Here is a 25,650-nt window from a genome sequence, read left to right as displayed (position 1 = left end):
TGGGAGGAAAGCACTGGGCCTCCAAGACTGAGCCTTCAAAACCTTCTGGCCATCCCTTTGTGCCGAAGACACAGAGAGCCAGAAATTTCTGAGTGCCCCAAGGCCTGGTGCCATTCCAGTGGCAGAAGCAGAATCTATACCCAGAAGGCCTGATCCTACTCAAACTCTCCTCCTGCTTATATCGCAGGTCACAGATTTTTCTCTACCCAATTTACTGAGTTTCCCTGAGCTATGGAAAAATCCTAACAAATCTCACATTAGGGAAGGAATAAGGGAAGAAGGAAGGAAGGAAGGAAGGAAGGAAGGAAGGAAGGAAGGAAGGAAGGAAGGAAGGAAAGAAGAAAGGGAGGAAGAAGGGGAGGAAGGAAAGAAGGGAGGAAGGCAGAGAGGAAGGAAGGGAGGGAGGAAAGAAGGTAGGGAGGGAGGGAGGGAGGAAAGCACGGCTCCCCCAATTATGTAATCCATGTTCCAAATCTCCTCTTGCGCAGAGAAAATAGTCATAAAACTTAACTCCATTTGTTCTATTTCACTGTTGCTTCTTTTAATGAGACTTGTTAAACAGGGGGCAATAATGCTGAAAAATGTATGTAGCAGGATTTTGGACCTCTCCTTCCCAGAGTCACATGGACAAGTGTATGGCCACCCCATTTTAAACCACCCCCCCCCACCCCCCCCCCCACCCCGCAGCCCCGGGCTTTTGGCCTGCTCCTTGGCAACTATTGCATACTTTGGCGCCTTTTATAGATCAGCCAGGTTCCAGGGTCTGACCTTTTCAATACTTCAGTCTCCTTACATCCATCCAAAACGCTGAGTGGGCAGAGCAGGGATTCCCTCAGGGGCACTCTCTCTGCCTCCAATGTGCACAGTTCTGCCCAAATTACTTGACAGCTTCTCTTCAACACCGCTAGAGGAAAAGGTTGAAGAATGTCTCAATAGGACACCACTCGCCAGTGGGGAGATGAGAAGGGGCGGGGCATGCCCCTAATCCATCATCCAGGCTGTCTTCCCAAAGAGCAAACGTGAGTGAGATGCCTAAAGCAGGATAATGTATCTTGACAGGGGGGCAGGAGCGGGGGGATTGAAAGAGAAACAACATAGATTCTTGAACCCTGATGTAAGAAAAAGGGATCAAGGTGGTAGAATATCCCAGTTGCTAGATTCACAAACCATGTACACAGGCAGAAAACTGCCGTCTTTGAAAGGCAATATGCTGACAATTGAAAAAAGTCTAATCACCTAAAGGAATTCCCTGTTTTAGGCATCCCTTTGAGAACAAAACAAATTAGGGAGTGACTGAATGAATGATCCTCGGTGGCATTTGCCACCAAGTAAAAGAAGGGGTCCATTTCTTCCAATCCAGTCACCACAGCTTTCCATCCTATGCTGCCACACCTATCACTCTGAATTAGCACTTCACTTTCCAAAACCACGTTTAGGTGAGTGTGGACAACTGTCTTCTCACCAAACATGGTGAGCCTATTGACAGAGAAGAGAGTCCACTTCTCACTTCTCAATGTCCTCACTTAACACAATGGCTTATATAGTTTGGCAACCATTTAAACAGGGTCTATGCTATGAAGTTGTACATTTCGGGGTATTGTAATACCAGTATGTATTACAATATGTAATACCAGTATGCAGCCTGTGTAAAATGAAAAGACCAGTTTAAATCAATGATTTGTAAACATTTTTGTTTAATAAATGGGGTTCTATCTTCAAAAGAAATTGTAGGCAGAAGCCTAATATATACAACTAATTAAGAAGCTGAGTAGTTCTGGCTGAGGCAAAAATGAGAGGGCCAAGGACCTGATCACTAGGCACCTCACAGGCTTTTCTGTGAACCATATAGTCCTTGGGGCAAATTAGCTAAACCCCTGTAGAGCTTTCGAGGGCGCTGTCAGAGAAATCATCAGACCAGGTAACATGACAGAGCCCTTTCCACTCTAACGTTTCCATAATTGTTTAGTCTAAATGAGAATGTATCAATTTAGTGGAATATTCTGCCACCATCAAAATGATCTTTATGAAATTATGTACATGTACAGAAAACTGTTCAGGTTAGGTGTAAGTAAAAATGTTTAAAAAGATCTAAAATGAGCAAATATAATTCTACGAGAAATGGCTTTCATGTGTCCAAAAATTGTTACAAGACTAAAGTTATGTTAAAATGATTAAATCCTTAGTTTAGTAAGAAAATTTTAATGCCATTGTATCAATTAAAATGCACATAAGAATGTGTCGCTTTAAAAAATCATATACTAGATATGTACTTTTAAAATTTTTTTTAATGTTTTATTTCTTTTTAAGAGAGAGAGAGAGACAGAGTATGATCGGGAGAGGGGCAGAGACAGAGTGAGGCACAGAATCCGAAGCAGGCTCCAAGTTCAGAGCTGTCAGTACAAGAGCCTAACACAGGGCTTGAACTCACAAAGGGTGACATCATGGCCTGAGCCAAAGTTGGACGTTTAACCAACTGAGCCACCCAGGCGCCCCGATATGTACTTTTTAAAAGTCTACAATTCCATAATTTGTCATTGCAGAATGGAACTTAGGATCAGGATACTGGAGAAGATTTGCATCTGTCCTCAGAAAAACCAATAGCTTATCTACTGACAGTGAGTTGCACAGAAATGCACTTACGCATCTCACAAAAAAGTTCCATATGTTAATAAATCTTCATAAAACATGTATATCATGTCATTCACCTACACAAAAGATGAATGCCCTCCATTAGCCAGAGTGACAAATCTAAATCACTTTGCCGGCATGTGAGGCCCTACACAATCTGAGTGAAGTCTACTTCTATTCTATTCCTCACTGCCCTTCAACGCAAATCCGATTGTTCTGGCACAGTAGTTCTCTTCAGTGGCAGGGGCCAGCCAGGGAAGACTATTTTGCTTCTCAGAGAACATTTGGCAATTTGGGAATAGCTGGAGACATTTCTGGGTGTCACAAGTTGGGGAGGGGTGCTGTGGCTATTTATGGAGTGGGAAGCAGGGATCGAGGTAAACCTCTTGCAAAGCACAGGAGACTCATCCAGACCAAAATATCAAAAATGGTGAGGTTGAGAAACCCTCTTCCAGCATATCCTCCAATGTCTCTCCAAACGTATCATGACCTTAGTTTCATTCTGATTATTCTCCCTTCCCAGGAAAACCGGTCTCTCCCTTCCTTCCTCACCAATTCAACCCACTCTTCAAGATTCTTCAATCCCAACTCCTCCAAGAAGCCTCTGCTGAGCAGTGATAACACTTCCTCCAATACTCTTTCAGTGTTTCCTCCTTCTGGCCATGGACCCTCAACGATCCACATGGACTTATCTCAACATCTACATCAAATCTGTTAAAGCACTTACGATCCGATACAGAACAATCTTTAATTGATGGTCTTATAAATTTTATTGAATTTTGTTAACATTATGCCAGAAATAATTTTCTCTAAAAATAGTTTTAACAAGTATAATAATAGACATATGCTGAGAGCCGGAAAAACAGATCAGAAATGCAAACACCGACCATTAGGCAATGGGATTTGGATGGGGGGAAGAAAGATTCAGACACACCCAACCTTGTTTGGTTTCAAAGAAGATGCTAAGTGCTATTTTGCCACCTAATTAATGAGAACAGTCATTTCTTTCAATTGTCTGCTTATCTTATAAGTCATTATATTATTAATTTTATAGCTAGTATTTATGAAGTACTTATTATGTGTCAGGCTGAGAAGACTGGCATTCAGCCAGGAGGCAGCGGTAGTGAGTACTAGCTGGTGTCCTTTCTGACTCAAGGGGCTTTGGTCAGAGATCTAGTACAAACGTCACATGGTTGTTAAGGGCAGAGCTCTCCTCCTATTTAGATCCCCAATCCCCCTGCCACAAGAATAAATCCCTAGTCACATCCCACTCTCCCAATCACTTAAAATTTAAGAGATATTTTCATTGTAGTGCGAAGAATCTAATGACACCAACTCTACCTGCATGCAGGCACATTACAGACACACATCATGTTTACCCAGCTCAATCATGCCAATCTGAAGAGAGATGCTGTGTGAAAAACAGCTTTACTTAGTACCAGAAGTGAAAATTCCTAGAAAAAACATTACCTAGAAATGTGTAGGACCCACATGAAGGAAACTGTACAATTCTACGGAAGAACGCCCAGAAATGGAATAGAAGAGAAACCATGTGGTCCAAAATGAAAACCAGATTATTGAAAAAGAATGAGTTCCCTCCAGATGAACTCAGAGCTTTGTTGCAACTCTAATCAACAGTCTACTTAGTTGCTTCAGTGGGGGGGGGGGGGGGGAGTGGGAGATTTTGGAACATAACAAAGTGATTCCAAATTCATTTGGATGGATAAATGAGGAACACAAGCCAAGAATATTTTGAAAAAGAAGTAGGGGTTCTATTTTTGTTTCATTTTCTTACGTAGCACAGGAGAGAAGACTAGGCATGATCATGTATTATCAACAGTAGTTAAACACAGTAAGATCTAGCTCAGGAAACAGAGGACCAACCAATCCAGTAGAATAAAAGCTGACTGATGCCACCAACATCAAGGGTACCTAACATGACCAGAGCTTCCTTTGCAGGAGACCATCAGATGAGACAGTCCATAGGAACAGAATAAGTGGGAACACACTCATTAGATTTTGTTTTACTTAAAAAAATAGAAATCCTATACGTTCTAAAAATATCCATCAGTATGAATAAAATTATTACTTTATTAAACTGATTATAATATGGTCAAAGGATGATATGGACAACTATTAATATGAGGTTTTTGAAGCACAGTGTCAGAGAATGCTCAGTATTTTTCTGCCATATTTTACCTAATTTATGCATAGTATATACTATATTCAATATACATCTAATATATAAAAATATATTATGTATTTATATGTACTTATAAAGCTGCATTACAAATAAGAAAACTTCATATAATATTTACATGATCATACATTGAGGGCACTATCTGAACATGAAGTAATAAAAGACATTACAATGGGAAAAAGAAAAAGATCTGTACAAATATTTTTAACTAAAAAGCATGTTAAAAATCATAAGGCAATTAAAACCCAAAGAACAAACTGGGTACAATATTGAAACAAAATGAGAGACCATATAAAGAACTCATAATAAAGAAAAAGAAAAAACAGATGGCCACATAAAAGAAACACAATGGCTAATAAATATATGAAAACATGTCTAAACTCACCGGTCTGATAAGAAATGCAAATGAAGACAAGAAAAATTCATTTTTGCCTACTGAATTAGATTACTTTTTTAAATTAAATTTTTATGAGGTGTAGTGAAGTGGTATTTTACTAGTTGGAGTGGAAACTGGCATAAACTTTCTGGACAACAATTTGGCATGACGATATTATATATATATATATATATACATACACACATACATATATGTATATATATGCATATATATATTGTTTTGGTACTCTATCCTTAAAAATTATAATAATCAGACTTAGGACAAATAATAAAGGTTTTCAAAACAACATTCCAATGCCTTTTTTAATAATAAAAGTTTAGAAGCAAGAATCAATGTTAAATGATGAATGATTAAGTTATATATCCACCAATCAGAATAAAATGCAAATGATATAAGTTCTAAATTATGTTTGGAAAGTGTATAGGATGGTACAGGAAAATGTTAAAGTATGTTTTTTATTAATTTTTTTTATTTAAAAAAATTTTTTTAACGTTTATTTTTGAGACAGAGAGAAGCAGAGCATGAGCAGGGGAGGGGCAGAGAGAGAGGGAGACACAGAATCTGAAACAGGTTCCAGGCTCTGAGCTGTCAGCACAGAGCCTGACGCGGGGCTCAAACTCACGAACTGCGAGATCGTGACCTGAGCCGAAGTCGGACGCTTAATTGACCAAGCCACCCAGCCGCCCCATAAAGTACGTTTTTTAAAAGAGACCACATTTTATACACAACATGATCTCAATTATGATGAAACTGAAATATTCATGTTAAAAATTATACTAGGGAAAAATTTATGAAGTACTTGATTTTTTTAAGTGATGTTCTCTGGGCAGTGAAATTATAGGTAATTATTTCTTTTTCTTTTTCTGCTTTTCCTTAAATATCTACAACAGACTTCCATTGTGTCTAAAATCAGGAAAAAAAGTAAAATGTGTTTGTTTCTTTTTAAAATTATTTTTTGTAGTTTTGGCATTACCTCTCCCCCTTTCCCCACATGCCTGGCCATTTCTGTTCCAGAACTCTTGTTGGTAAGAGGTTCTCTAGAAAGTCTGCATTCCTTTCCAAGTTCTTCCCTGCTTTATATCCTGCCATGTACTGATTCCTATCTCCTCTCGTTGCCCAAATTCACATGTTGAAGCTGTAACCCCTAAGTGTCCTTATAAGAAGAGACCAGAGCTTGCTCCCACCTCCACCATGTGAGTATGTGACATGTGACATGTGTCCACCATGTGACATGGCAAGAAGGTGACCATCTACAAGCCAGGAAGGGAGCTCTCACCAGAAACCAAGCATATTGGCACCCCGATCTCAGACGTCCAGCCTCCAGAAACATGAGAAAATAAATTTCTGTTGTTTTTACTGCCCAGTCTATGGTTTCTCATTATGGCAACCCCAGCAGACTAATACATACCCTTGGCCTCGGGTGTAACAGACCATTCTTACATGTTGCTCAATGAGAAAAAGGGTGACTCCTTTCACAATCCTGCATCCAACCTGCATTTTAAACAGCCTCCATGTGTTCAATGTGGCGTTTTCTCCTTGGGTTCCTCTGTTCAACATTCTATTCTTTTTTCTCTCCCTAGTCCTCTTCCTGACCCACCAAATTCTCATACTTCCTACTCATGAGGGTGCAGAACAATTTATTACTATCCACATTTCTTCATGTAAGGAGCAAGCCCTCCATGAACAATCTGGCCCTCAAGAAGAGGGCAGCAGTCAAAATGTTCTATTCTACCTGGGGCGGGGGGTGGGGGGGGGTTCCCGACCCAGCCCTCATAGGACTCTAACCAACTCAAATCTCTCCCACTGTAAGGACAGTCAAACTTGCTCTCCTCTGAAAGTTTATTTATCAGTGAGATTCCACTGTCTCTAAGCTGAAAGAATGTTCTAATGTCTTCCTTATAATCATCTGTGTGGTATATGCATTTGGAAGTCATGTGTCTCTAATTCCAGAGACACTAGCAGCCAAGGCTAGATAGAGAAAGAAGGAGGAATGGTATTTCCATTTGTGTCCTGGAATTTGCCTTACATTGGATTAGGTGAGTATTGTGGCTATCTGTGAATTCTACGTTGAACATACACAAGTATTTTCAGATACCCCGAGGCCTTGTCAAAGCATTGTGTCTTCCTCAGTGCTGACTACCATGTATGGCTTTTGAGCACTGTGTTTGCTCTTAGCATTAACATAGCTCTTCCAAGGCCAAGATGTAACCAGACAGACAGCATGGGCAGCCCCCACCAGCAAAGTAGAAACTGATTTCTGCTTGCATGCTGAATTTTCACATCTCTCCTCATGACCTTGCATGTATTATTTTGAATGTAATGCATTTTTAAATTGCCATACCATTTTAAAAATGTAAGGGAGAGCTGAATTAAATATTATTTGTGGCATACCCTGGTTTGCAAAGGGCCTCTAAATCTGATCTCTTATATCGGGTCGATGCCTAAATCCCATTACTTGAGATTGCAAATGACTGTGTTTGCAAAATTGTAGATGCACATTTAGAGGCAGCTTCAAAAATTCAACCCATAATGTTCACTTTGTTTGAAAAGACCTTGATTTTCCAGGAAGCAATCTCAAGCCATTCAGCCCGTTCCTTAACTCTGTCTCTGTCGTGGCTAATGTATTAATAGCCTAAATGACTTGCCATGTAGTTCTTCAGGAATCATAGTTTAGGGTCTAAATGAGTTCCTGGATGAAGAGGAGCCCATATTGGAAGCAAAACATAGTATACATAGCAAAACATAGCATACAAAACATAGCATACAAGATCTACAGAGTTTAAATGGAGGTAAAGGTACAAGAGGGTTCATGCCAACCACATTATCTCAAGGTAATTATTCCCCATTTTTACCTCCTGCTTCTCTGCCCAATGTCTTCTATACCCATAGCTGCTAGTATGCTGAGAGGGGTAGGTCTAGGATTCAAAAACATGAGATTTTTTTTGTCTGAAGTGAAATTAACACTTCTCTGAAAGGACAGGTGCACACTTGCTGTGTGACAGATTACCATAAAACTTAGCAGCTAAAAACAGCAAATGTTTATTATCTTACTATTCCTATGGGTCAGGAATGAGGACATGACTCAAGTGGGTGTCTCTGCCTCAAGGTCTCTGACAAGGCAAACAACCAATGTGTTGGCTGGGGCTGCAATCTCAGCTAAAGGATGAGCAGAGAAGAAGCTGCTTCCAAGCACACCCATGTGACTGTTGGCAGGGGTTCAGTTGTTCCTTGTTGGAACTGAGTTGTTGGACTGAGGCTCTAAGTTCCTCACTGAATACTGGCTGGAGACCTCCCTCAGTTCCTTGCCACATAGGTCTATTCACAGTGCAGTTCCCAACATGGCAGCTTGCTTTGACCAAGCAAGCAAGAACGTACCTAAGATGAAAACCACTATCTTTTTGAATCCAGGTGTCTCAAATGACATTCTCATTACCTCTGCCACATTCTATTCACTAGCAACAAGTCACTACATTCAGCCCAAACTCAAAAGGAGGGGACTACACAATGGAAGGGTCCCCAGAAGACAGACACCACTGGAAGCCATTTTGGAGGCTGCCTGCCACAAGGAGGAAGTAAATATTATGTCTACAAATAGACTTATATTTGCCTATGTTGTAGGCAGGAATATACATTAGCACACAACTTTGATAATATTTTCAATGACAGGTATTAAAGACATTCAAAACGTATGTATTTGGATGTAACGATTCCCCGTCTGGTGGTGATCCAACCAAAAATATTAAGCCCTAAAAATTACCAACTCCCCCTCCTCCATGTTCTAAGAGATGTGCATCTAACAAGTATTACAGTGATTTGCTGGAGGCATGGGGTGTGAACAATAGACGGAGAAGTAAAGGACAGAGGGTAGGTCACCACATGTAAGAAAAGCCTGTGATACCTGGGGAGGAAGGTGTAAGTGTAGCAGGGCTCTTAAAGGAGACTTCTGGGACAATAAGCCTCTGTGACTGGGAGCCCACAGAAAGAGAAGGAAAAGATAAAGTAACTACCATTATGATCAGGACTTCTAGAGACAAACAGGGGCAAAGGAGTTTTAAAAAGACTTACTGTGTGCTGTGTGATAAAATGCTTCTTTGCAACCCATTTAAGAAAATGTTCAGTAAAAATTGGCATTGCTCTGAAATGCTTTCAATATGGAAATCGGGTCATAATCACTGAAATGTGACACTCTGCTGAGACTGGGAAAAACACAGTCAAAGTTTTTGCTTGGGATACCTAGACACTGGTCCTAGAAAACAATCCCAGATATTGAAGACATATGCATAAAACATTAATGAAACAGTTATTTATGGTAATGAAAGATGTAGAAATTTCCAATATCCAATAAACATAAAACACAGTAATAAAGTATGTATCTTTATATAATGAAGTGTTGCATAGACAATTAAAAATGATGGTTATAAAGGTCTTATAATAACATAAAAATTGTTATCATAGAACATTAAGAGGAGAAAAATCAGACTGCAGAAACTCACATTTAATGTGTATAGGTTATGTATAAATGAGCATATGCAGACAAGAAGAGACTAGGGAAAAAAAGAACAATAAAAGCTTGGAAAGGCAAGATTGCAATGAGAAGACTTTTAGTCTGTTGTTTGTTTTCCATTCCATCCTTTTCTCTTTTAAAAGACATTTTCCTAGGACCTACTATCTACACACACCTGGAGGGACAGCTCTGCTTTTCCATTTTTCTTACTCTCCCTTATGGTCTTTCTGAAAAAGCAAAAGAAAAGATGCTGGCACAACCATCATCATGAACCTACGGTGATTACACTGATCTTAATCAAAGTACAATAGAGACGTGGAGCCCATCCTGACTGTCCCTACACAGCAGCCACTGGTCCGCCAGCAACTAGGCATCATAACAGCTCAAAAGAACAGTCCTTAAGGAACCATCTTCCTGGACCCTCTAAAGTGGGTTGATCTAAAACCAGTACTACATCTATTGACTTCCTGTGGGCTTTCTTACTCTCAACAGCAGTCCACACTGCAATCCAAATAGCCCAGAAAAGAAGTAAGAGTTTAAAGTCTGGGATACCTTAGGGTGTATACTTTATTAGAACACCCTCCTGCAGTGATGGCAAGAAATAGGAACAAAAGGACTATGATCTTTCAGGAGACACAATAATTAAGGGAAGTTAATAAGGAAGAGATATTGGAGATATTCTTTCTCTCTTTCACCAACACTATATAAGCAAATGCCATCAGAGACCAGAGGCACTTAGAGGCCAGCCCAGCTACACCAGAAGAAGGTAAACACCTAGGGAGGGTGAGGGGCCACAAAGGCAAAGATGGGACCCACAACAAGTATTCACACTGCATGTGCAAAGAAAACAATCTTCTCAGTGCAGAATGTGCCTGCCTGTTAAATATCTCCCAACGGAAGAGTGGAAATACTATTCATTTGCAGCTCAGTAGGATATTAAAACAAAAACAAAAACAAAAAAAAAAAAAGAAATACATACTTTTCCTCCATGATAGCTCTGCTCAAGCAGACTAGAAAGGGATTGTGTTAAGACACATACTCCACTTTTGTGCTCTGCTTGCAAATTATAATTGCTGAAGCAGTTGGAGTGATAAATGGGAACACAAGACAGGCCTGTTGATCTTCCTGTTAACGAGGTATCAAAGGAGTGAAAGGGTCACATACAAAGAAGGAGTTTTCATGTCAGTCGGTCCTATTCTTTACGCATGTATCGGATAGCTGAATCAATCCATAACGTAAGATTCCTAGGTGACCTCTCTTGATGGGGTGACAAATCTGGAATTCACAGAGAAAATTTTACCTCCAGATGAAGCTTTTCTTATTACTGCTAACCAATATTGTGCCCCATTCCTGGCCTAACTCAAAGGCACTGTGGGGCACTAAGGAGGAAATGGATAATAATGGCAGCCCCTTACTACACCTAACTCATCCATTTCACAGCCATTACGGCAACGATGAGGTATGTGTGTGGTCGGTTCTTCCTCCAGGAGCCTTGGCAAAAATCACCCTGGATCACAGTGTTCTTCCCAAGAATCCTCTCCAGGGGGATTCCATCTCTCCATCAACTGAAGGTGGCATGGGGGAAGAAATCTTATGAAGGATCTTTCTCTAGACAATTGCAAATCTCCAAATTATAGATAACAATATTTGGGCAATATTATCCATGAATTGCACACTCACTCTATTTGTCTACATGCAAGATAAAAGTATTAACATCATCCTTCATCTCAATATCTTGTTTTAAGCATGACTGCACTCCCTCCAATGTGTCCCCACTGTCCCCAGTACCACTTCACTCTGTACCATCCCTCCCAGAGAAGTAGTTTTAGGGATTTTTGTTGTTGATTTGTTTTTGTTTTACCATTTCATAAGAATTATGAAGAGTATTATAAAGAACAGAGAGCAGTGGAAGTTAGGCTGAGAAGTGAATCTGTGATAGTAAATCAGATCCAAACAATTGTTATCAGATGACCATAGGTATACAAACTTATCGCGCGTGGGATACAAATTTGTGTCCCAGAAAAATAGCAAAGCACTTAGGTGTCATGGTCTTTGGAAGTGCTAATAAGCATAATTCTCAATGACTTATAATGTACAAATTATAAATCTGATATGAAATTGAAGATGTGAAATTGCCAAATGTCCAATTGATCATATCTGTTACTGTCAATAACCTTACAGAATTGACAAGAATATTGTTCCCATTACAGAGATGAGGGAACCAGAGCTCGAAGAGTCCCTGTGTCAGCCAAAGCAGAGCTCCACGACACACTCTTTGTCTTTTCTCAAGGAGGTGCCTAGTGAATGTTTCTATTCCTAACCCACACAGGCCGTGTCTCTTCAACATAAATGGATTAGAGCTTGAGAAAGACATGGATTCTGTCACTGGCGGGGGGGGGGGGGGGGGGAAGGTCTGTGTAACGTGAGCACTTCCACTGCAACTTCTGTGACACCTAGAAGAATAATCATGGCAATTATACATCAGAAATGAAGAAGTGATAATTACAAAGATGGAATTTCCAGCTACCACTTGGCTAGCCAGCATGGGCACTGACTTTTATATTTCCCCATGGGGGCATATATGAAAGAATCTCAGAGTGCAGGAGAGATGAAACACAATTATCAGGACCTGGGGATTTATTCTTTCTGCTACACAAAGGAAGGGGGAGGGCAGACCACAGCTGGAACCTTCTCTTCTTGCTCTTTGCAACACATAGGAAAATGCTGCCCCTCATCCACTTAATTTAATTTCCTTCAGCAATGATGACAAGGCTTATCCAGTCTATTGTACTTTCCTTTTCCATCAACTTGACTTCCTAGTCAGCCAACAGCCTCACCATCTCAAGAGTTTGTTCCAGAAATAGCAGAGGATTTTTTTTTTCTTTTTGATGGACCTCTGCATGATGGTACAGAGAAACAGGTCCTTCTGAGATGAGCAAAAGGCTATAGTCACCTGGCTGGAATATCAGAGAAACAAATATTTCCTTTTGTGCTTTAATCTATTAAAAAATCTTAGTAGTCCTAAATACAGATCAAATATTAAGTGTAATAATAGTACAGACCAAATAATAGTCGGTCTGAAAAGGCCAAATTAACTTGGGATAGTCCAGCTGTTGAGCCAAGAGCACTTCCCGGTCCTCACTGCTTTCTCCCAATTATCTTCACTGTGTACAATCAATACACAGTACACAGTGTGTTTTCACAACATGCTTCTACAATTATCCTTTTTAATTCTGGTCATAGTTTTGTGGGTTCAGAGGGAACTGTAGGGAGCCACTGCTTTCAAAGATGTTGGTGTGAATATATATATGTACAAAGTACTCATCACCATCCCCCACTACATACACATGCACGTGCGCACACGCACACACACACACACGCCACCCCCACCTTGTATAAGACATAAATGGACATTTAATTATTATTTTTTTAATTTTAGAGGTTGGTGGAGAGGAGCAGAGTGAGAGAGAGAGAGAGAGAGAGAGAGAGAGAGAGAGAGAGAGAATCTTAATCTGATGCGGGGCTCGATGCCATGACCCCTGGGATCATGACCTGAGCCGAAATCAAAAGTCAGATGCTCAGCTGACTGAGCCACCCAAGCATCCCCCATTTCATGATTTTTTAAGGGCATTGAACTAAGGTAGTTAGAAAGAAATATAGAATATAGACTACTTTCAAAGATTAACTTTGCTTTTGTTTTAATTAAGCACAGAATTACACATATTAACCACTTTGATGCATGCTTCCTATTCTCTATTCCTTTTTTTTTTTTTTTATTCTCTATTCCTTTGACCACACCTCTGCTGAAATGAAAGTGAGATACAAATAAGAAGCATTTTCATACTGCAGCAGGGAAAAAGAAAATATAGAATTATACCAAACCACGTTTTCTTTGCTACAACCAAGGTAAAAATAGTATGCACGTATAAAGGAACACCAATTAAAAAAAACACTTTCTGATGAGGGGGAGCTAATTTTCCATTTGGAACACACATGTACTCTTTAAAAAGGCTTCTCAAAATGTGCTCCACGGAAGTTCTTCTGAAGGAGTTATCGTTTGTGACACGAGAAAACGATTCTGTAGTGAAATAAGTTTGGAAATCAGTGACTGAATGCTTGGTAGACTTCTTCAGTCAGGGCTTCCCCAGAGTCTTAAATATCCTAACACGGACCCTGCATCTTCAGTAAGGCAGACTTAAATAATTATTATTTAAAATCATTTGACCATAGAAATGCTTATCAAATTCTGTGGAACTAGTGTTCTTCAGAGTACATTTTAGGAAATACCACTTTTAGAATGGGTACATAAAATAGATACTCCCCCCCCCCACAAAAAAGGGGGGATAAGTATATAGCTAAGAGCACCTGGTCAGGACCTTCTCATGGAACACCCTAGCCCAGGGCTTCTCAACCTCTAATGTACACACTAAGTCACTAGGGACCATGTTACATGCAGATTGTTGCCCAGGAAGTCTTGCCTGAGGTTCTGCATTTCTAACAAGTTCCCAGGTGATACTGATGCTGCTGGTCAGTGAACCACACCAAATAGCCAAGGGCTAGAACAATCTGTCTTCAAGTGCTGAAGGTGGCCAGGATTGTCCAGAGAGCTAGGCTGTCTGACGGTTCTTTATCCAAGAGGGCAGTGAGTGTGCCGATGGGGCTTACCAGTAAAACCTGTTGGGTGTGATGCGTTCATGCACGAGTTGCCACCGTCTTCCAAAGTCCATGGAGCTGTACAACTGCAAAACAATGACGTGAGGAAAGCATAAGCATCGAGGGAACCGTTCAACATAAATACATGTGGTATGCCCCTGGATAAGGACCTTCCAACACACCCAAGTAGACACCCATTTTATCGAGATGAAAATATGAATATGATGCGCTGGGCTTATCATGGTGCCTTCTAGCACCAGGTAGGTGCTCCACATATATCTGATCGGCTGGTGTTTTTGAGCTGAGTTGATGTCATCTATCATTCTCTCCTTCAGGGACAAAATCTTTTGTAAAATTCTATCTTATTTTTCTTCAAATTCCCTGAAGACTTTTTTAAAGAATTTTTTAAGATTATTTATTTATCTTTAAGAGATTGAGAGAGGGGCGCCTGGGTGGCTCAGTCGGTTGAGCGCCGACTTCGGCTCAGGTCACAATCTCGCGGTCCGTGAGTTCGAGCCCCGCATCGGGCCCCTGTGCTGACAGCTCAGAGCCCGGAGCCTGTTTCAATTCTGTGTCTCCCTCTCTCTGACCCTCCCCCATTCATGCTCTGTCTCTCTCTGCCTCAAAAATAAATAAACGTTAAAAAAAATAAATAAAAATAAATAAATAAATAAAAAAAGATTGAGAGAGAGAGAGAACGAGAGAGAGAGAGAGAGTGAGGATCCCAAGTAGGCTCTGCCCCATCAGAGCAGAGCCCTGACACGGGGCTCAAACTCACAAACCGCAGGATCATGACCTGAGCAGAAATCAAGCATCAGATGCTTAACTGAGCCACCCAGGCACACCCGTAAATTCCTTGAAGTCTTTAGCTACATTTAAAACAATTCGGCAAAATTCACTAAGAATTTACTTATTGGATATCTCCTATGCATCAGGCACTCTGGTGGATGTGAAGATAAAGAAGAGGTAGATTCTGTGCTCTCAGGGAAATGAAACACACGTAAAAATACTCATCAGCTGGTATCTGAGCCAATATTATATGCAAGATATTGTGCTAGTGAAGTTTTATCTCCTACTGCTCCAATATATAATCCAAATGAAATGGACTCTTCAGTGTCAATCAAGATACCACCCTTATTTATACTCCCATGTCTTCACAGAGATAAGGCCACGCTTATGCCTAAGTAAACATTACTCAGCCATGCACCCACAAATGTGGCTTCCTCCCCGGATCCTTTTCTGCCCACTTCAACCCACTCCTCTTTCTTGCTTCTCAACTCACTGCACCCAACTTTGGTTTCCTCTGAGCACTTGCCATAAGGTAATATGTGGTTATGTCTTTCAGATTTGTCTGTATTATTTAGTTGCATTTATACTCCTTAAATACATAGGAGGTGTTCACTAAATAAATATCTGTTGCATAAATCAGTAATTAAACAGACAAGTCAGTATAGATAGTAACATAGAGAGATGAAAGGAGAAAAAATTCTGGAGGAGGCTCAAGACTTTGGAAAAATGAAGAACTCTCAGTATAGCTAATGAAGTCAGATTCCACATTCACTTACTTTATGGATGTAGAGTGTGACCCTTTTTGAACACATAAAGGAAAGGCCAACATTCCTATAAGAGACTAGCCAAGAGTATGGGGTTTATTTTTAAGTGTATGTCTGGAAGTACAATATCTGTATCTAATTGATAACGGTGATGATAATAATAATAATAATAATAATAATAATAGATGGACCACATTGCACTTTCACATATTTTTGAGACTTATAAGGACAATGACAGTAAGGCAAGGCAGTTATAACTCACTTGAATCTTTGCTCTCAAATATTTTCTTTTTTTTTAAGTTTGTTTATTCATTTACCTATTTATTTACTTACTTATTTTGAGTGAGAGAGAGAGAATCCCAAGCAGGCTCCATACCATCAGTGCAGAGCCCAATGCAGGACTCGATCTCACAACCTTGAGATCATGATCTGAGCTGCTGTCAAGAGTCAGATGCTTAACCTACTGAACCACCCAGGTGCCCCAAGCATTTTCTAATCTATAAGCAGAGTCAACCACTCCCGGCCGGTACCATCACCATTTTTACTGTCTGCCTCTAAGAAGCAGTTCACACCAAGCCAATAATGGTTGGCGTGTCCCTCCCTCCATCAGAGTATGAGTCATAAGAGGAGCATAGATCATGCCCAATTAACCCTTATGTATCAGCAGTTATACAATGCCTGACACATAACAGGTGAGCACACAATCCTATTTCGAAGTTAATGAAACTTGGTCTTGGAGAAGTTAAGTTTTGGTCAACGTAACTAGGATTTAAGTTTTTTGATGCCTAGCTCACATCTCCTTCCATGGAATCATGGTACCTAGTTTATAATGAGAATTCTATTATGTTTACGTTCTCCACACTTTTACAGGTGGGGAAACTAAGAAAGGCAGAAGCAGATGGGCCTCAAGTTTTTAGAAATGGGGTCAGGTGAAGTATCTCCCCATTATCACATCCCCGGTAGTGCTCACCTATAGGAATGTGCTGCCTGGCACGCCACACCCAGGTAACATTGCCATCTGTAAAGTTCTGAGTCTGCAGTCATGCAACTCAAACAGAAATAATTTTTTTTTATGAACATCTGGTAATCTCAAATAAGCTTTGTGGGGCTTGAGGAAGTTTTAGACCATTTCAATTTAATTCCAATATTTATTGGACATTGGCACCATAAACTACATAACAATGTTTCTTTTTGTCCAGTAAATAACATAGATGTGTGCATGTGTGTGTTGGGATATAACACATGCATACATACATATATACACGTAAATACGTATCTGTATACTCAAAATATCCTATATGGTAGTTAAGGAGATATATTAGCATTCCCATTTTATAGATGAAGACACTGATGCTTGATTCTTTGAAGTGGCTATAACAACTATATGAAAACCAGGATGCCAATACTGATTTAGCTGATCACAGTTTATACTATACTTCACCCACTCTACCAACTCTCACAGTATTTACCCAAACCAGATTCTCATTCCATCGGTAAGTACTAACTACTGTGTGTATTCAACTCTGCATATGGGAAAATCAGGCAAAATTATTCCCCATCACCCTTTGTCCTTTCTCTATTCACGAGCCTAGTGAAGACAGCAACTAATTGTAGACCATTATACTGTAGAACACACAGAGCCACATCCAATTCTTCAGAAACCAAAATGACAACCCCTTCCTGAACCTCGAATACACATAAAAAATCTCTATCTGCCTCCCATCCCATCCACACCACCTATCTCTATTTCTCCAGGAAGCCTCACTCTTCCATTTCTACCCATGTTAATCTTGCCCATCTCTCAATTTATACATAGATGACTCCCAAATACACATACACGACACCAAAGGCTAAAGCTCTAGAAGTTGAGAAATGGGCAAGAAATGGAACAATTAGCCTTCCTGGAGCTACACAGCTTGACCTAGGCCTCTGGAGATGAGTGGTGTGGACAGGACAAAAGATGGATACAGATTTTACTGGGTGGAGGAAACAATAAGAACAAAGTGTCAATATGGCCAAGGTCTTGAGCCTGGCTTATGGGGAAGCTTTTTTTTTTTTTTTTTAAATTAATTATTTATTTATTTTGAGAGAGAGAGAGAGAACTGGGGAGAGACAGAGAGAGAGGGAAAGAAAGAATCCAAAGCAGCCTCCATGCTGTCAGCACAGAGTCTGAAGTGGGGCTTGAACTCATGAACTGTGAGATCATGACCTGAGCCAAAGTTGGACACTTAACCTACTGAGTCACTCAGGCATCCCATGGAGAAGCTTTTAAGAGGAAGGAGAAATGTGATACCTGTCATTGGCTAAAAGGAGGTGGAGGTTTTCTGTCCATTTTTCTGTCTCTCTTCCTATCCATCCAACTATTTGTGGCTAATCTTATATTTATCTGTATGTATATTTCTATTGAGGAGGGGATTGGGAGGAGGGAGAGAGTTGGTGAGGACCAGACCATTGCATTGGAAAGGATATATTCTTATATTTTATTTCAAGGACTGAGATTTCCTGTAGAGTGTTAAGAAATGGATCACTCTCCTTCCCATGGCAGGTGTCTGAGGGACAGATGCTCAGACTTAAGACACATGTTTCCTAATTAAATATAGAAGAGACTTTGGTTGGAGCCTTCTATAGCCCAAAGATATCAGACTGTCAGCCCAGATTCCAATCATAGAATCAGAGCCCCAAATTCCTTCAAATAAAACCCAGCATGATCGTGTCTTTCTCTGCTGCAAACTCTAAAGACAAGCCAGGGAAGAACCATGAGGGTCACACTGACATTGCTGGCGTCTCAATCCTCTGGGGGAAATTATCAGTCCTTCCATCATGCAGGATCCAGTAGTGGCTAAATGCATCCACCACAGCTCCTGCTGGGGCTCACTCTCAGGGTAAGCATGGCTCCTCTCATCTCATGCTATTTCTAACAGAGAAAGAACAAGAGATCAGCTGCTGATCTCCTCATCCAAGTCTGTTCCACCTCCTGCCTCCCTTGTCTCTGGTTTTGCTTTTTCAGCTCTTCTGTTTGACTGATGGGAGAAAAATTAAATTGAATTCTCTGCCTAGAGGCTGATTCAGATGAACAGAAAGAGCAGGCTCCTATTCATTAGGAGTCTTTGGTTAGCTACCTTGTCTCTCTATCCACAGTAAGTTGCTGAGTCTGAAATGAACTTTATTTTACCACGAGCTGGATCTTTGCAGTCTCTCCATTCATATAAGTGTTCATCCATTTCTTCCTTCCTTCACTCATTGACTAAAATTGTATCAAGCAACCAATATGATTTAAGCACGGAACTAAGTGCTGGAATTATAAAGGTTAAAAATGCCATGTACAGTGGAAGACAGAAACTCAGACAATTATACTGTCATGCAAAGTGTGTCATAATATTATTACTAGCTATCTGTGCAAGGGTAAGATTGTAGGCCATTGGTATTTTTTCTTTTGGTTATGTGGGTTTTTAAATTATTAAGAACATATATTACTTTAGTAATTAAAAAGTTAAAGCTCTAACACTCAAAGAATTTAGGCAACCATTGAACAGTGTTAGAAGATGATTTAAAGATATGAAAATGCTTATGATATATTATTTACTTTAAAATATATTACAAAACATGCATACATTCACACCAATTTTATTTAAAGTATTGTAAAAACTTGAAACATATCAGAAGGAAATATGCCAAAATATTAGCAGTGGTTATTTCTGAATTGTGGGATTATGGATAACATGTACTTTTTTTTTATTTTAGAGAGAGAGAGACAGCATGAGTGGGGGAGAGGGGCAGGAGGAGAGAGAGACACAGAGAGAGAGAGAAAGGCGAGAGAAGAGAGATACAGAGCGAGAATCCTAAGCAGGATTCCATGCTCAGCAGGGAATCCAATGCAGGGCTTGATCCCACTATCCTGGAATCATGACCCAAGCCAAAATCAAGAGTCAAATGTCCAATGGACCGAGCCACCCAGGCACCCCCAATGGACCAAGCCACCCAGTATATATTTTAACATATACTTTTAAAACTTTTCTGGGGCACCTGGGTGGCTCAGTTGGTTAAGCTCCAACTTCGGCTCAGGTCATGATCTCACAGTTTGTGAGTTTGAGCCCCATGGCGGGCTCTGTGCTGACAGCTTGGAGCCTAGAGCCTGCTTCGGATTCTGTGCCTCCTTCTCTCTCTGCCCCTCCCCAACTTGTGCTCTGTCTTTCTATGTCTCAAAAAATAAACGTAAAAAAAAAATTTTAATAAAACTTTTCTATATCTTTCAAATTTCTTTACAATGAATATAATATTCCAATGTTTTACTGGAATGTTATATATATTATATATAATATCTTTTGGAATATAAGCCAAGTTTTATTCTATTTATATTTTTATAATAATAATTTCCAACCATAATGTATATACTACATTTATCTTTAAAACTACCTTTTAAAAGGCCAAAAATTAAAATTCCAACTTTTATATGAGGGACCTTGAATTAGACAAAGCAATATGGGATTTTCCACAAAATGGTATTGCATAGACATTATCATGGATAGCAGTGAATCCTTCTTAGGACAAGCAGTGTATTAGCTCCCATGCTGTTTAAACAGTCCTGCATGACTTCAGCCTAACGTGTTTCATGCAACACTAAAATAAAGTATATTTTCCAGACAGCAAATATCTTTAAGAACATTTCTTATTCATATAAAGTTATATATATGACATTGTTCTTCATATCCTGCCTTATGATGCCCCCTCCCTGCAAGGATGACATTCCTGGACTTTTACCAGAGAATAATCCAGATCCCCTCCCTTCCCTTCTTCTCCTATATATCATGGTCTCATATCTCTTAACAAGCACGCATTCAGTGGCAACACACACACAGAAAGCCCTAAATGAATCATTGGAACAGATGGAAAATATGAAAGAACATGCTCTTTTCCTTATTGATCCGGTTATTAGTTCCCTAATTACATCAGCCTGCCAGGGAAAACCATCTGATGGCTAAAGAACTAGAGGCAATTTAATCAATGTAATATTCCACAGGAGGAACAACAAGTTATACCTGGAAAGCTTAAGTCCAAAGAATGATATGATTGCATTAGGAGGTTATAGCTTGAACTGTGTCCACCGCCCCTCCCCGCAAAAAAAAAAAAAAGATATGTTGAAGTCCTAACCTCTAGTATTATCAGAATGTGGGCTTATTTGAAAATAAGGTCTTTGCAGATGAAACCAAGTTAAAATGAGGTCAGGGTGGGTCCTAATCCAATATGAGTGATACCCTCATAAGGATAAATTAGGACTCACAGAAAGGCACAGAGGGAAGACAATGTGAGGACACACAACACAGAGAGAAGGCCACGTGAAGACAAAAGACTGAAGGGGTATATCCACAAGCCAAGGGATGTCAAAGACTAATGGCAAAATACCAAAAGTCAGGAAGAAGCAAAGAAGGACTTCCTTTTAAGTTTCAGAGGGAACATGGCCCTGCCAACACCTTGATTTTGGACTTCTAGCCTCCATAACTGTAGGACAATGAATTTCTATTGTTTTAAGTCACCTGATTTGAGGTAGTCTGTTACAGCAGCCCATGGAAAGCTAATATAGTTGATGCTTGAACAACATGGGTTTGAACTGCATGCCTTCACTTATACACAGATTTTTTTTTATAAATGCAGTCTAGTACTATCAATGTATTTTCTCTTCCTTATTATTTTCTTAATATTTTCTTTTCTCTAGATTATTATAATAATACAGTATATAATACAGTATATAGTACTGTTCATGTCATAAGTAAGGCTCCCGGTCTATAATAGGCTATTAGCAGTTAAGTTTTTAAGGAGCCAAAAGTTATACATGGATTTCCAACTGCACAGGGGGTCAGTGCCCCTAACCCTCATGTTGTTCAAGGGTCGACTGTACAGGGATCTAACACGTACCTCCAAGAATAATAATGACAAATCTTGCTATATTTCTTTTTGTTTGTTTCCACTCCTAGGCTAGAAGTCTGATGTGTGACCAGATTGTTGAATCTGTGATTAAAAGCCAAAATCTCATTTGCCTATATTTTTCTCTGCTATGTGTTTTCACCACACCCTTAAGGATAATATTTTCTAAGAATAAATATGAATTAATAATGACCATATGGCGGTAACCAGACATATTCAGAAGAAACAACAAACTATGCATTTTATGTGAGCTTTTGGTGATTCAGCCAGATTCCCTAGAGCCAGAATACTGTCCATGAAGAGGGAAGAATAGTTTGGAACACATTTATAAAAAAATCTCTCCCTTGTAGCAAATTCAAATTTAATATACATCTGTCCCGATTTTTTTTCTCAAAACCTATGGAATTTAGGTAGTATTCTGCTGAATTGTAGTCATGATGGTCTTTGTCATTCAAATAAAATGAGGCTGTTTCTGATAAAAAATAAATAAATAAGGTGTCTGCACTTGTTTCCTTGGTAGCCACAGAGGGAGTGGTAGGAATTGTCTGGGCTCTTTAGGACTACAGGAAGAATCCCCTGGGTTGTGGCAGTATTTACGGTAGGCAGGAGAGAAACCAGGTCACACAGTAGCAGAGAGTCCTTTCCAACATGTGCCTCTGGTTCCTTCCTCAAATATTCTCCAAAAAACCCTTCCCTTGATAACGGGTGGAGACAATACCCATCCAATGTCCCTCTAAGCTCTGGGTAGTTAGACAAGGGCTTCTGTCCTCAGCAGCCCTTTTCCTTTGCCCTTGACAGATATCAGGCATCTATAGCATAGATATATTTATTTTAAAAACAGGCATTCACCCAGTCATGTCATTCTTTTGTAGAAGGCAACATTTTCTTTTCTTCTTGAAGATTTCTAACCATAGAGGTTTTCTCTCTCTCTCAGATGGCTTACATCAGTCATTCCTTTGTTTAATAAATATTGATCAAATGTCTATTAACAACCAAGCACTGCTCTACGGGTTTAGGATACATCAATGAACCAGACAAAAGTTTCTGCCCTCAGGGATCTTACTTTCTTGTGGAGATCAGGAACTCAAATGCCCTCAAGACTGTAAGTGTGAATATGTGAGGGAGGTATAAGAGAAACAGTACCACTGTTTATGTTCTTTAGACACATGATCATTTTGCTAGCACTTAACACACTAAGAAACTTCCTTTACTTACTCAAGATGATTTTCCCCATTTTTATTGAAACATTTGCCACTTTTGGTTATCTTTTGTTTTCCTGCTTTTGATGGAGACATGGGCTCAAAAAAGGTTTCACTTTCCTCTCAACCCTAAGGAAAACAGGTGCAAGGTGTGATAAACTTTGGCAGACTACATTTCCCCATAATACTGGGGAGAAGCAGGGAATACACAAAGCTCATGCTCCATCTAAAAATGGGCTTAGCTGTTCCTTATCTGGACAAAGACAGCTGATCTAGTGTGGTCAGGCTTTATAGTTTTTCAAGGGAACTGAAATTTCAGATTTTTATGAGAAATCTCCGTATTTTTCAGTGTTAGCAAAAATTTTAAAAATTTAAAATGTACTAGGGGTGCCTGGGTGGCTCAGTTGATTGGGCGTCCAACTTCAGCTCAGGTCATGATCTCACAGCTTATGGGTTCGAGCCCCGCATCAGGCTCTGTGCTGACAGCTCAGAGCCTGAGCCTGGAGCCTTCTTGGGATTCTGTGTCTCCGTCTCTCTCTGCTCCTCTCCTGCTCACACACTGTGACTCTCTCTCTCTCAAAAGTAAATAAACATTATTATTTTTTTTAAATTTTAAATGTACTGCGGGGCAAATAAGGTGTATTGATCCTGCCGGCCAGATGTTGCCTGAGGGCCACAAATTTGTGACCTGAATCTTAGCAAAGACATACTAATGCCTGAAGAAGAGAATGGGACTATTTGAACTTGAAGTAAGATTACTAAATTTAACAAACACAATACAGAATGCCCAGCTAATTTGATTTCAGATGAAAAATAAATGTGTGTGTGTGTGTATGTCAGATGTAACAGTAGGAATATGATTATGTTTTTTGAAACACTGTTATTTATCTGAAACTCAAATTTAGCTGTATTTTATCCACATGTCCTGTATTTTATCTGGCAACCCTCCCTTGAAGTCTCTCCCATTCCATTTCTAAGCAGCTGGATCATAAGATACATCCCCTTAAACTATGTGCCTTTATTCTTTGACATTGGATTTCCCCAAGTGAATAAAAGAATTTCAAAATCATTGTAAATACTCCCTGTACTCAATTAATTCACATCACTTTATTCAACTTATTTAGTATTCATTAAGCACCTAGCATGTGCTAGGCTCAATGCCAGGTGTGATGATGCAAAGATTAATAATACAAGTTCCCTGATCTCTAGAAACTGAAAACTTAGACGGGAAGACAGACATGTCAACAGGTAAGTGCAACACAACACAATGAGGCGCATGCCCACAGAGGTAGAGGAGGGCTGGAAGAACTCACGGAAGTAGCGGTCAGTGCTGCGGGGTTGGGCAGTGTGCCATGAGCTGAGTCATAATGAATGAGTAGGAGCTGGCCTGAAGGATAAGTTCCCCCCAAACACTGCAGCTAACAAAGGTGAAAAATTACAGTCATTAGGGAAGACACTGGAAATAAAACAGAAACATCATCTCATCCTCCTCCAAAAGTATCATTTGCTTGGCCCTGGATGAGTGCACATTGGTCTAAGTGCCACATCAAAAAAGAGAAAGAACAGAAAAGGAAAAGGAGGCAAACAAGGTCATCTGAAGTGTTTAGGAGGAGGAAGAGGAAGAAACAAGTGCATGAGAGGGTGGGCATATGGGTAAAAGGAAGACCCTGAGAGCAACAGCAAGACGGCAAGAGTAAAATTTGTAAGAAGTGGAGGCAGATACACACTTGTACTCATCGAATTTGGAAATACCGTCCCTTGAAACTTAAAAGAGGAAAGATTAACACACTGAATATGAAGAACTGCCTCTAAAAGTGAGCTCATAAAGCTCATTTCTAGAGGAAGTTGGTGAGAAAGGCACAGGCTATCCTATAAACAGCATCAAACACAAATTAAGACTCCATGCCTCTCAAAGTTGTTCATCAAAACATCTCCCACAGCCAAAGGGAATAAATCATCCACCAGGAATCTGGGGGTTTGGCCTTAAGTATGCTGAAAGAAGGACAAATATCTTCAAATCTCTAACTCTTACCTTAACCTTCCATGGATATTTTGTAGTGTATGCTACCATATCTCTGTGCTTAGAATGCAAGATAAATTTTTTCACGTATCTTCAAGTGAATTGGACCCTCCAGAAAGACACTATCTATCATACTTACTCTCTTTCACCACTGTTCCCCTCTCAAGTGGTTCATTTTTGAGCTAAGTTTGAAGAAGAGGAAGAAGTTACACAAAGAATGTCTGGTGCATAATGAGGGCCCAGGTGCTATTGATTGGGGTGACTCACTTACCTGTCTCAAGCTGACCACAGAGGGGCTATGGTCATTTCTTGGTGCCTATGACAACTAGAATCCCGGACTTGATATGAGAAGACACTCTATGGCCAGGGTTTCCATTAAGTCTCCTTAATTATAATGAACAAGGGAGAGGAAAACACGCAGTCTGGTGACACCATACTTGCAAGAAAGAAATTCCATGTGACCCTATAAGCTAACACAGCAAGTCTCATTTTCGCCATGGCTTTTGTACGACTCCTCAGACTTATCCTCCCAGTTGGCTCCAATTTCAGAGGTCATGTGTATATTGGAATAACCAAA

The 25,650-nt window shown here is 39.9% G+C and overlaps 1 protein-coding gene across 3 annotated transcripts in view; it reads right to left on the bottom strand.

The window, feature by feature from the left end:
• Nucleotides 1-25,650, bottom strand: part of SORCS3 (sortilin related VPS10 domain containing receptor 3) — a 596,149-nt gene that overhangs the window by 200,330 nt on the left and 370,169 nt on the right. For all 3 annotated transcript variants that reach the window (XM_058697711.1, XM_058697712.1, XM_058697710.1), the window contains exon 5: nt 14,395-14,468. In XM_058697711.1, the coding sequence (XP_058553694.1) occupies nt 14,395-14,468 (74 nt within the window). The remainder of the gene's footprint in view (nt 1-14,394; nt 14,469-25,650) is intronic.

This window comes from Neofelis nebulosa, chromosome 13, assembly GCF_028018385.1.
Source record: "Neofelis nebulosa isolate mNeoNeb1 chromosome 13, mNeoNeb1.pri, whole genome shotgun sequence".
Taxonomy (NCBI): Eukaryota; Metazoa; Chordata; class Mammalia; order Carnivora; family Felidae; genus Neofelis; species Neofelis nebulosa.
Note: the sequence above shows the minus strand (reverse complement) of the source record. Positions and strands in the feature narration are given on the sequence as shown.